The sequence below is a fragment of the Balaenoptera acutorostrata genome, chromosome 7 (assembly GCF_949987535.1).
Source record: "Balaenoptera acutorostrata chromosome 7, mBalAcu1.1, whole genome shotgun sequence".
Lineage (NCBI taxonomy): Eukaryota > Metazoa > Chordata > Mammalia > Artiodactyla > Balaenopteridae > Balaenoptera > Balaenoptera acutorostrata.
Window position 1 is genome coordinate 58,601,313 of NC_080070.1, and position 12,935 is coordinate 58,614,247.

The 12,935-nt window shown below is 37.0% G+C and overlaps 1 protein-coding gene across 2 annotated transcripts in view; it reads left to right on the top strand.

The window, feature by feature from the left end:
* VPS50 (VPS50 subunit of EARP/GARPII complex) overlaps nucleotides 1–12,935 on the top strand; it is a 134,496-nt gene that overhangs the window by 93,216 nt on the left and 28,345 nt on the right. For both annotated transcript variants that reach the window (XR_009008899.1, XM_028162274.2), the window contains exons 19-20: nucleotides 868–986; nucleotides 4,818–4,924. Coding sequence is in view for 1 of the 2 variants with exons in the window: in XM_028162274.2 (XP_028018075.2) it covers nucleotides 868–986; nucleotides 4,818–4,924 (226 nt within the window). In the remaining variant the exon portion in view is untranslated. The remainder of the gene's footprint in view (nucleotides 1–867; nucleotides 987–4,817; nucleotides 4,925–12,935) is intronic.

Here is a 12,935-nt window from a genome sequence, read left to right on the forward strand (position 1 = left end):
CTTCCCTTATTGTCATTATACTGGTCTCCTCAACTGGCATATGGGGACAAAACTTCCTCATAGAATTGTTTTGAAGATTCAGTGAGACTTTATGGAAGCACTTAGCCCAGTACTTGGTTGAAACTCAATAAATGTTAGCCATTATTTAATCATATTAGTTTATAATACTAATAATCAGCAATGATGATGGTGATACTGCCACTGCTTCCTTTGTTGTGCATGGACTCCACTGTCTTCTCCCATGCTGGCACTGGGCCATGGTGCCAAAAAGATGATGAAAAGGCACTCTTCCTCTCAAGAGCAAATCCACCATTTTTGTCCTTGTTCTCAGTAGTCCATAGGTGCTAAGCCTAATTTTCTAAGTTGCCCTTGGAATTAAATCTCATCATAATGAATTAGATAGAATATTAGCATGTGTGTTGTGTTTATTAAGCTGACTTAATACTTCCAGAGTACCAGAATTGTATTCTCAAGCTTTTTATAATGAACTAGCAAAATAGAAATAAATAGGATGAAACCACTTGAAGGAAGAGTTTTTTTAATCAAATAAACACTCTTTTCCTCTTCCTGAGGTCTAGCAGGGTATGTGTTTGTTTTCATTTGTTTATATGGAGATTCTTTTGGGCATTTATAAGCTTTGGAAATATAATGTTTGTATTTTCTTTTGAACTGGTTAAGGTAGGATGATGAAGAAGAAAATGGAAAGTTAATATGATTCTTGATGGCAAAATTAAAGCTCAGTTATTAAGAACTTTCATCTGTAATGTACTTCTTATAAAATTGGATACTTTTTTACTGTGTTGAAAGACTCCAAGAAAGGTTGGTTCTTCATACCCATTGTTGAATAATATACTGTGTTCTTTTCAGTATGAATCTGATGAACAAGAAAAAGGTGCCTATCAGGAGTATGACAGTGACAGTGATGTTCCTGAGGAACTAAAACAAGATTATGTTGATGAGCAGACAGGCGATGCTCCTGTGAAAAGGTACTTATTCTTGGAATTTATGGTATTTCTCATTTTATGTTGCACGTTTAACATAGAGGATTTACTTGAAAGGTTAAGAAAAAAAACTCAAAAATTAAACTTTTCTTTTGGTTATAATGTCATGTGACAGAAGTTAATTTTTTTTTTAAACATCTTTATTGGAGTATAATTGCTTACAATGGTCTGTTAGTTTCTGCTTTATAACAAAGTGAATCAGCTATACATATACCTATATCCCCATATCCCCTCCCTCTTGCGTCTCCCTCCCACCCTCCCTATCCCACCCCTCTAGGTGGTCACAGAGCACTGAGCTGATCTCCCTGCACTATGCAGCTGCTTCCCACTAGCTATCTATTTTACATTTGGTAGTGTATATATGTCCATGCCACTCTCTCACTTCATCCCAGCTTACCCTTCCCCCTCCCCGTGTCCTCAAGTCTATTCTCTACGTCTGCATCTTTATTCCTGTCCTGCCCCTAGGTTCTTCAGAACCTGTTTTTTTTTTGGTTCCATATATATGTGTTAGCATACGGTATTTATTTTTCTCTTTCTGACTTCACTCTGTATGACAGTCTCTAGGTCCATCCACCTCACTACAAATAACTCAGTTTCGTTTCTTTTTATGGCTAAGTAATATTCCATTGTATATATGTGCCACATCTTCTTTATCCATTCATCTGTGGATGGACACTTTAGGTTGCTTCCATGTCCTGGCTGTTGTAAATAGAGCTGCAGTGAACATTGTGGTCCATGACTTTCAGCAATCCCACTACTGGGCACATACCCTGAGAAGTTAATGTATTTTAAAAATGATTCCTGAAAGGCTAAAAATGTAGTTTTTTTGATAATGGGCCTAACCCAAGAGCTCTTAATCTAGAGATCAGTGGTTTTTGCAGAAAAACAAACTTTTGATTTATAGAATCAGTGCCGCCTTTGGAGGCGGTTTATGCTTCACATAGATCAATTTATGTTTCACATTGATTTCCTTTTTTCTCAAGGAGGAAAATAGTCATTTGTTTTGTATGTGGATTTGCTGCCTCAATCTAGTAAATACAGAAAAATCTTCCCAATGTCATTGATATTTGCTATTTGAGCCTTCTATTAAGGTTCCTTTTTTTGTACTTGAGTTTTGTTTTATGATAAACTGTCTTCTTCAAAAACTATGATAACTGTATAAGAATTTTTGTCACCTTCTTTAAATTGGGCCTGATTCTGATTTGTGAGTGAGGTAGTTTCATGACTATCAGATATTGAGTGACCACAAATATACTTTATTTTTAATGATAGATTTAAGTATACTCTTCCCTACCCTTCACCCCCAAAGTACCTAGTGAATACTTGATTGATTTGACACCCTGATTGATATAATCTCTCACCTCAAAAGTGAACAAGTCATATAATTGGGGATGTTTTAATTGGGGAAATTTATTTCCATTGGTTTACACAAATATATGGTATTTAATTATCTACATCTATGATCCATTATGAACTGAAAACTATTTTGTTGGACTTTTTCATTAGATGTTTTGAGTATGTTTTTGCTAAAAGAAAAGGTCTAAGTTGAAATGAACAAACGTCTGCCACTATATGTGTATGTCCTCACATTTTTTTGTAGGGTTATGCAGCCTCTTAAACTGTCTTAACCTACCCCTAAGAAATATACACAATGTAAACTACTGATTGCAGTTAACCAGTTGACTGTTATATCAATTCCAACGTCTAAGTGTCTCTTGAATTTATCAAAATTTCTTGTATTTCACTGCTACCATCCTAGTTCATGCAGAAATCTCTCGGCCCCATTATTGTATCAGCCTCCTTACCGTGGCTTCCCATTTCCAGTCTTAACCCTTTCTAATCTGTTCTTGGATACAAATTAAGATTTTTCTTTTATATACAAATTTGATCATGTCATTTTCCTGGTTAAAATGTTTAATGGCTCACCACTGCATTTAAGATACGGTTCATACTCGTTATAGTCATGAGGTTCAGTTCCTTTTAGTGATCTGGCCTTTACTTACCTCCTTTCTTATCACATTTCCCTCTGCCCACTCATTCTCCAGGCTACCACTGTGAACTCCTTGTGCTTCTCTAGGCATACTCTGTTCTCTTACTTCTGGTCTTATTACATGTTGTCCCCTTTTTTTCTGTTCTTACCATATAACTTCTACTTTTTCTTTGAATCTAGAGCTGCCCCCCAACCCCAGACTTTACCATTATACTTGATGCCCAATTCAGATTCTAAGGAAGGTATTTTTCATATTTGTAGGTCTGAAATCAGGATGCTTGGTACAATTGATGTATAATTTTCCTAGAACATTTTTTTAAGTGACATAGCTTCTTTTTTTGTTTATTATTTTATTTATTTGTTTTTTATTGAAGTATAGTTGATTTACAATATTGTGTTAGTTTTCAGTGTACAGCAAAGTGATTTGCTTATGCATATATGTGTATATATATTCTTTTTTAAAATTCTTTTCCATTATAGTTTATTATAAGATATTGAATATAGTTCCCCATGCTATACAGTAAATGCTTGTTGTTTATCTAGTTTATATCTATTTTTATGCATCTGTTAATCCCACACTCCCAGCTTATCCCCCCCTACTTCTCCTTTGGTAACCATAAGTTTGTTTTCTATGTCTGTGAGTCTGTTTCTGTTTTGTAAATAAGTTCATTTGTACTATTTTTTAGATCCCACATATAAGTGATATCATATATTTGTCTTTGTCTGACTTACTTCACTTAGTGTGATAATCTCTAGGCCCATCCATGTTGCTGCAAATGGCATTATTTCATTCTTTTTTATGGCTGAGTAATATTCCATTGTATATATACACCACATCTTCTTTATCTACTCATCTGTTGATGGACACTTAAGTTGCTTTGATGTCTTGGCTGTTGTAAATAATGCCACTGTGAACATTTGGGGTGCATGTATCTTTTTGAATTAGAGCTTTTGGCTTTTCTGGATATATGCCCAGTAGTGGGATTGCTGGATCATGTGGTAACTCTAGTTTTAGTTTTTTAAGGACCCTCCATACTGCTCTCCATAGTGGCTGTATCAATTTACATTCCCACCAACAGTGCAAGAGGTTTCCCTTTTCTTCACACCCTCTCCAGCATTTATTATTTATAGACTTTTGATGATGGCCATTCTGACTGGTGTGAGCTGATACCTCATTATAGTTTTGATTTGCATTTCTCTAATAATTAGCGATGCTGAACATCTTTTCATGTGCCTGTTGGCCATCTGTATGTCTTCTTTGGAGAAGTATCTATTTAGGTCTTCTGCTCATTTTTTGATTGGGTTGTTGTCTTTTTGTTATTGAGTTGTATGAGCTGTTTGTATATTTTGGAAATTAAGCCCTTGTCAGTCGCATCATTTGCAAATATTTTCTCCCATTCTATAGGTTGTCTTTTCACTTTGTTTATGGTTTCCTTTACTGTGCAAAAGCTTATAAGTTTGATTAGGTACCATCTGTTTATTTTCGCTTTTATTTCTATTGCCTTGGGAGACTGACCTAAGAAAACATTGCTACAATTTAGTGACGTAGCTTCTTTTAATGGTTGTTAATTAATGTCTGAGAACCAAAGAAATACATTATAGTACTTTATTTCTCTGTTTACTGATTTCTCTTCCCCTCTGGACTGTAAGCTCTGTAAGGACAGGAGGATAATCTCTATATCCCCAGCTGATACGTGGTAAGACTTTCAGTAACTAATTGGTGATTTTCAGTAACTAATTAGCAAATTAGATCCTAAGCTGAATTACTTATTGATTTACTACTTGACAACCCTAATTGCAAATCTGTTTTGTTTTCTCATATTAAGCGTTTCTCGAGAGACTCTAAAAAGCAGGAAGAAATCAGATTACAGTCTAAATAAAGTGAATGCACCCATCTTAACAAATACAACACTGAATGTAATAAGGCTTGTTGGTAAGTAGCTACGCCTTTAAAAAAAAAATTATTATAGCAGTTAAATTAGTCTACGTTTGTTACCAAATGGGTTTTCATTGTGTACTCCAGTGCCCACCACAGTGAATGATTTAAGATGGTCATATGTCAGTGCCTTCTCATCTTAATTGCTCCAAATAGTATAATACTAATATTAATGTCAGTTTTTCTTTTTTAGTTAACTACTTAGAATTTGTGTCTTCCACTTTTTCTAAAATATTCCAATTAATAGAAATGTAGTGGAAAAATTCTCTGTGAGTTAGAGGTACATGTAGGATGATGATAATACCAGTTTTATATTTGCACAATATTTTGTACTTAATTGTTTCATTGATCTTTGCAATCTTCTTGTCAGATAGGCAGAGTGGATAGTGATTTTCTGGCATTTTCAGACACAAGAGTTCTATAAGCTAAATGTTCAAACCATAGGAAATGTTGTTCTTATTACAGATAAGACCTTTATTGATGATTTTATAGAAGGCAAATAGCATGAAGAAATGCCGTATGAAATATTTAGGTTTGAAGATGTTATGGATTTTTTAATATCAGTATTTCAAACTTTTATATGCTATCTCAACCTTTGTATTTCACAAATAGGTCTGTACATTTGACGAATAAGTTATAGAGATGTCTTCTCATGTTAATTAAGTCATCTATACCAGTCAAGAATCTTAGTGATTTTCTATAAAGATCTCTGTCTTCTGTTTATGGAGGTGATAATTTCCTGTTGCCTGGTTTAATTACTCTTAGCTCTGATAAAATAGTCTGTGTTCCTGAAGATAATTTCTAAATTTCATTAATGAATAGGATAAAGAAGACTTTTTAAAGAAGTCCCACTTTCTTTTAGGGAAAATAGTGTGGAAAAGTAATAATGAACTGAGCAGAAAAGAAAAATTATGTATTTTTATGACACAGAAAAATGACAGATCTAAAAAGCTATTGTATGGCTGATTATTGCTGGGGAATTAGCTTTTCTTCTTTATCCAAGAGAGCTAACTGAACCTAGCATCATGAGTTAGCCTCTAGAATTTACAGAATCAGAATTAGAAGAATTCTGAAGAGGTCATCTGGTATAATTTACCATAGAATGAGGATTTCTTTCTTTACTGCATCTGATATGTGGTGGCCATCTAGCCTCTGTTTTATGTGTTACAATTGCTGGAAGCATATTACTTTGCAAGACTACTCATTCTGCTGTTAGACTGATTTAATTGGTAGAAATCTCGTCCTCATGCTAAACCAAAATCTCTATCTCTGTCTCTGTCTCTAATTCTACCCTCTGGTCTTAGTTATGCCCTTAAAAGCAAAAAGAGTAAGTCTATAGTTTTTTCTCCTACTTTTCCATGTGGTCACTTTTCAGATATGTGGTGGTAGTTATACTGTCCTTCCTTTCCTTGTACCAAGTTCCCCTTCCCCAATCCATTCTTCAGGGTCAGTGTACTCAGTTGCCTTACAAGGTCCTCACTGATGGATATTCCAAAGTCCTTGTCATGCTCCTCAGTCTTAGGTACTCACTGTAGTTTTCGGTGTCTGGATACACGCTTGAGATGTAGTTGAATGAAGTCAGCTTTTGCTCGGTTATGTTGAAGTAACAAAACACCCTAACATATCAGTGGCTTTCAACCCAGAGGTTTATCGTGATGCATATTGACTCCTGATCATCTTAGTTCTGCCCCATGTATGTCTTCATTCTGAGATGCAGGCTGAAAAAGTAGCAGCAATCTGGGATTTGGGGAGAAGAGTAGAGCTGAACCATGTTACGACTCTTAAAGCTGCCACTCTGATGTGCCACCCTGACACGTCACTGGTCATAGCAAGTCAGGCTTGACTGGAAGAGAGAAGTGTACTTCTGCCACAGGAAGGCACAACCAGTCCAGGGCAGTGGACAAGGAGGCATAATCCTCTTACAAGGAGTGGAGGTGGGGAAGAGCAGATAATTGGGGGAAATAATGCAATCAACCACATTTAAGTGGTTATATATATATTTTTCCTTTCCTAGTTCAAAAAGGACTAGAGGTCATCATATTGCTTTTTACTCTAAAAGACATACATTCACTCAAATCAAATCAGATATAAAGCCACAACAAAACTGAGGAGGGGGAAGTCATGTTTTATTCAGTTCAGTGCAGACAAATCCAAATCTTCACTTCTTGATAGGCATAAGGAAATGAAGAAACAATGGATTGTGCTATTCTCATTATCTAAGAAGGGATATTATAATGATAGAAGTGTGCTGCTGGTGCTAAGTTCAGAAGACAGTAACAATGAATTCTTATATAAGGATTACTGACCAACACAGTGGACACTGTTTTCTAACAGTGGACTTACAGAAACAGAAAAGCTGCATGCTTATGGGCCTTTGGTAATCAGCCATATAAAGCCAGAGCAGTCCTGGATAAAACCTTACTCAGGGAAGAGAGAATCTGACCTTTGTCATTTCAGTCTTCTTCCCACTAGATCTTTTACTAGAGTTGCAATTAGGAAACAAGGCCTAGTATGAAAATTTAACTTTCATGTCTTTCCATTTAGGGCTGGGATTAGGTGCTGCCATTATTCCCCAGTAGACTTTCATGCCTACCACTTTCTCTCTCCCTGGGATGTCTTTATCTTCATATTGTACATATTCATAAAATAGAACTTTAAGGGAACCACTCACTAAGGGGTCTCCAACTAGTAAACGCACTATTCCAGCCACGGTTGTTATTGCATAGAGGTGCTTGAAGACTACAAACTGGCAGAGGTAATGTCTCTTCTTACAAAGCCAGAAGTACAGTTGTGTAAATAAGATAGATTAATTTTTGGTGCCTGGGAAGATGAAGGAACTAATTACTCAGTGGTTGGGAGACACATTTTAGAACATTAAAGACATATTCAAAATGTCGTTTTTAAGTGGTATTTATTTGGCATAATTAGGAGAGATTAAACAAAAGAGTGTTAATGGGGCTTCCCAGCGCCAGGTGGTACCTAAATCTGTTAGAAAGTCTTGGCGTTTTTTTCACAAGCGCAGAGGACCAATCAGAACGCTTGCTTGTGAAAAAAGAAAATCCTGTTAGCCTGACGATTTCTTGCAGACAGAGGCAGAGAAATTTTAGGGAATGTGTTTCATCACTGAAGTAGCCTTTGTATCCAAGGAGGCAGCTCTCACTTGAGCAGGTGTGATAGGTCTGAGGGGCAGAAGATAGGTTGCCGAAACCCATGTTTGTAAAACCTACAGATCTTACAACAAAATTATTACTTTAGCAGCTGGAAAAAATACACACCAGCACATGCACAGGACTTAACATTAAACCAGAATATGTACATAAGGGATATTTAGTCATACTGTGGCTGAGTTGCAGTGTATATGATGGAGAACACAGAAATAGGAGGGAAGAAATCTCCTTCATTGGTACATTCTTTTAGGTGGGGCATTGATATTTTTATTTTATTATGGAGTGTTTTAAATTGAAAAAGTAATGCATGAAAATGGTTAAAAATTAAAATACCCTGAGGTATAAACAAAACTCCTGACCTCCAAGTCTCCTTCCTCATTTATAGCATTTCCAGTTTGCCTTTATGTGCTCTTTATATCCATTGATGATCTCTCGACTTAGTGCACTGTAATAAGGGTAATGAACATCCTTCCAGCTCAGGTTCTGTTCTTGCTTTTGCACCATCAGATTGTCAGCTCCTACATGAGGAGAGAGTTTGTGATCTTTGCAGCATATAGAGCACCCAGCCAAGTGCTTTTTGCTTTTGTAGGTGCTCAATATACATTGGACTGACAAAACTTAATTTGTAAAATCTGAGTATTAGAGAAACACTTTTTGCTCCTCTCTTGTAATAGTCCACAACGGAAGGAGCCCCCTCACCCCCACCCCCGACCCATGCACATGTGCATACACACACACACTTCCAGCCCTTCTGTTTACCCTGTGTTCCCTCCTCTGCATAGGGGCTGTGGCGCACTGACTGAATTCCCCTGGGCCACCTTTCCTTTGGTAATCACACTCCTCTCTGCATTTCCTACGATGAGCTAGTAAGGCAGGCCCCGTCTTGTTCCTCTTGGTTGTCGTCCTTGTCCATCCGTGCTGCTACTTGGCTGGTTTCTTTGCCAGTCCCTCTGTGTGTCTCTTTCCCTTGAGTATAAGGACTCATGGTCTAGATTTAGGGTGAGAGAGGGGTTTTTTAAAATTGAAGTACAGTTGATTTACAATGTTTCAGGTGTACAGCAAAGTGATTCAGTTATATATAGATATATACACACACAGACATATACATACATATATACGTATATATTTCTTTTGCAAAGTCTTTTCCATTATAGGTTATTACAAGATATTGAATATAGTCCCCTGTGCTATACAGTAGGTCCTTGTTATTTATTTTATATATAGTAGTTTGTAACCCCAAATTCCTAATTATCCCTCCCCTGCTTTTGGTAACCATAGGTTTGTTTTCTGTGTCTGTGAGTCTATTTCTGTTTTGTAAATAAGTTCGTTTGTATCATTTTTTGGATTCCACATATAAGTGATATCATGTGATATTTGTCTTTCTCTGACTTTGCTTAGTATGATAATCTCTAGGTCCGTCCACATTGCTGCAAAGGATGAGAGTTTAAACAGTGCTTCCCCTGTGAAGCTTTTCCTCATCTCTAGATTAGGTTAGATTCCCTTCACGTAACATCCTATATATACTTCTCCCTTTTTGCATTCATCATAAGTATATTTATTTTAAAATAATAGCAGAGGTAGCTAAGACTTCTTGCTCTTTTATTATATGCTATGTAAACACTTCACATGAATTTTCTCATGAATTCTTCATAGTACCCTTTTTACAAACTAAATTGAAGCCCAGAGATAAATAACTTGCCTTATGTCTGTCACATAACTGGTTAAGTGGTAGAACCAGGTTGTCTGATCTTAGAGCCAGTAAGTTCTTAACTTTCATGCTTCACAGCCAGTGGAGGACATCTGGAGCATTAATTCCTGGACGGAGTTCAGCAAGGTTATAATATAGGTTGGAGGCAGGAGTAGGAACTTCTCGCAGTTTGTAATTTGGGAAGAGACATCTTTTCTGATTATCTGGGCTATGTATTAGGTAACCTTCCTCCGTGTTTCCAAAGCATGCTGTGTCCACTGCTCTCTCTGTGCCCTCTGTCGGGAACTCTGGAGAGGAAGAGAGAGGGTGGTATGCATCTGAACCATATCTTGAACCACTGACCACATTTTTCCAACTAGGCTGGCTAACTTTAGAACCATGCTTCTATTTTTTATCGAGGTAGCACCTCTCACAGCAACACATTAAATAGTAAAGAAGAGCTTGCGGCGAAAAGCCGGTGTCTCCCACCCACCCACTGCTCCCTGCCAGGAGTGTGAAGGCAATCTCTTGGTTTGTTTCTGTTTGTCTTTCTTCTAGTTGTAATTGCCCAGAAAAGGGTGATAAGAAGTAAATGTTTTGAATCCTTGTCAGTCTAAATATGTCTTTATTCTGCTCTTTCATGGAGTGACAATTTAGTTGGGTATAGAATTGTCATTAAAAATTACTTTTCCTCAGAAAGTTAAAACCTCTAATGTTCTATTCATTTTATTGTAGGTGAATTTCTTCTCTCTCTCTCTCTTTCTCTCTCTCTGAAACCTTTTAGTGTTTTTTCCCTTGATGTTTCAAAATTCTCTATTGACGCATCTATGTGTGAGTTCTTTTTCACTAAGTGTGTTGGGTAGTTCGTGACCCTTTCAATCTGAAGGTTCATGTGTTCCTCAGCTGTGACTGATACTACTGTTTCTTTGAGGATTTCCACCTCCCCATTTTATTTAATCTCTTTCTTTGATTTCCCCTTACTCAAGTGTTTAGTCTCTTAGGTTGGCCCTTTATGTCTGTCATATTTTTCTAATATTTTTCTATATTCTTTTTGCTGTACCTTCTGGGAGACTTCCTTTTTCCCATTTCTTTAATTTTTTATTTAAAAAATCACATTTTTAATGACTTTAAATCTTTAAGAACCCTTCTATAATCTGTGTTTTTTCCTGCCATATTCACCTTTTATAGGGTTTTATATAATTACTGTATTTCTCTTCCTTAACTTCAATTATTTTATTTTCTCTGCGACCAGCTTTTCTTTTTACTTTCAGTCTCTGAATTTTCCTCATGGGCCTGGTGATGTTTGATTATTCTTCCCTAAAATAGAAAGCCTGTATAGCCATTGTGGGTGTCCTCTGCTGAGTAACTAGAACTGTGTTGGAGCTGGCTCCTTCTCCTTAGAATGAATCCTGACTAGGAACTTTATGTATAGAGTAGGGCAGGTCTGGGTGGATTTACTGGTAGCCTTTACATTATGGGGACAGATCCCCAAATTCCCAGAATGAGATAGATTTTAATCTGTGGTGCCAATATCCACACTAGAAACCTTAGCTTTTCTTATTTATTTTCTTAAGTTTGCTCAATTTGGGGGGTGGGGGGGGGCTTGTTTACTTCTTTTGAAGAGGAATCCTAGGGGGTTTTATTGTTTTTGTCTGTGGGAAAATTCTGGCAGCCTCTACAGTAGTCCCCCCTTATTTGTGGGGGATATGTTCCAAGATATCCCCTGTGGATGCCTGAAACCACAGATAGTAGCAAACCCTATATATACTATGTCTTTTCTTATACATACATACCTATAATAAAGTCTAATTTATAAATTAGGCACAGGAAGAAATTAACAACAGAAACTAATAATAAAAATAGAAAAATTATAACAATATACTATAATAAAAGTTATGTAAATATAGTCTCTCTCTCTCTCTCTCTCTCTCTCTCTCTTTCTCACAATATCTTATTGTACAGATTTAATGCCTTTGCCATTTTAGCTAAGCACTTATCACTGTGGCTGTATCTTTTGCAGTCTGAGGTGTGACAACAGAACTAGCATGAATTTCTTTTTCCTTCTTCCAGGTTTCACAGATAGAAGATTCATTCTTACCATAGATCTTAGCAACCTCACCATATGACTTTTTTTCTTTCCTTATTAAGTCATGAACTTTCACCTTTTCACTTGAAAGAAGCACTTTACAACTTCTCTTTGGCATACCCGAATTGCCAGCATCACTACCCTTGCGTTTTGGGGCCATCATTAAATAAAATAAGAATTACCTGAACACAAGCACTGAGATACCACAACAGTTGATCTGATAACTGAGATGGCTACTAAGTGACTAATGGGCAGAATGTGCTGGACAAAGGGATGGTGCCAGATGGCACGAGATTTCATCATGCTACTCAGAACAACACTTGATTTAAAACTTATGAATTGTTTATTTCTGGAATTTTCTATTTAATATTCTTGGACTGAGGTTGACCGTGGGTAACTGAAACTGCTGATAAGGGGTGGGGGAGGGCTACAGTAATAACTGCTGGGGAGGAACAGTAACTGGGGGCATGTGGACAGGTAGTTTGTCCCATATGTAGACCTTCAATTAATTCGTCCTTTCTCAGCCCTATTTTTTGCTCCTGTTCTCTTGCTGTACCTGCTGCTTCTAAGCAGTCACATCCTATCGGACAGCTTCCACCTTCTTTGTGGTTCTCTTTGCATTTTTCCATCAACCTGTTTCCATCTACTGTCTGTCATCTAGTACAGGGGTTGGGAAACTATAGCCTGCAGGCCAAATCAATCTGACTGCCTGTTTTTGTAAATAACGTTTTATTGGAATACAGCCATGCTCGTTTGTTCACATATTGTCTATGGCTGCTTTTGTGCTATGACAGCAGAGTTGAGTAGTTGAAACAGAGACCAGCAGAGCTGAGTATCTGCCACAGAGACTGAATGACATACAAAGCCTAAACTATCTAGTCTTTGGTCCTTTACAGGAAAGGTTTGCCAACCCCTGGTCTAGAAATGTTTTGAGATTTCTCATTTTCTGGTGATCATACCTACCTGCTGTTACCTTCTCACCCACTTCTCTTCATAGATGTTTTAATTCATTGTAAAATTCTCTTTTAGTTCAGTAAGTCTGAGGGGGTGCATAAGTTCCCTCAGGCC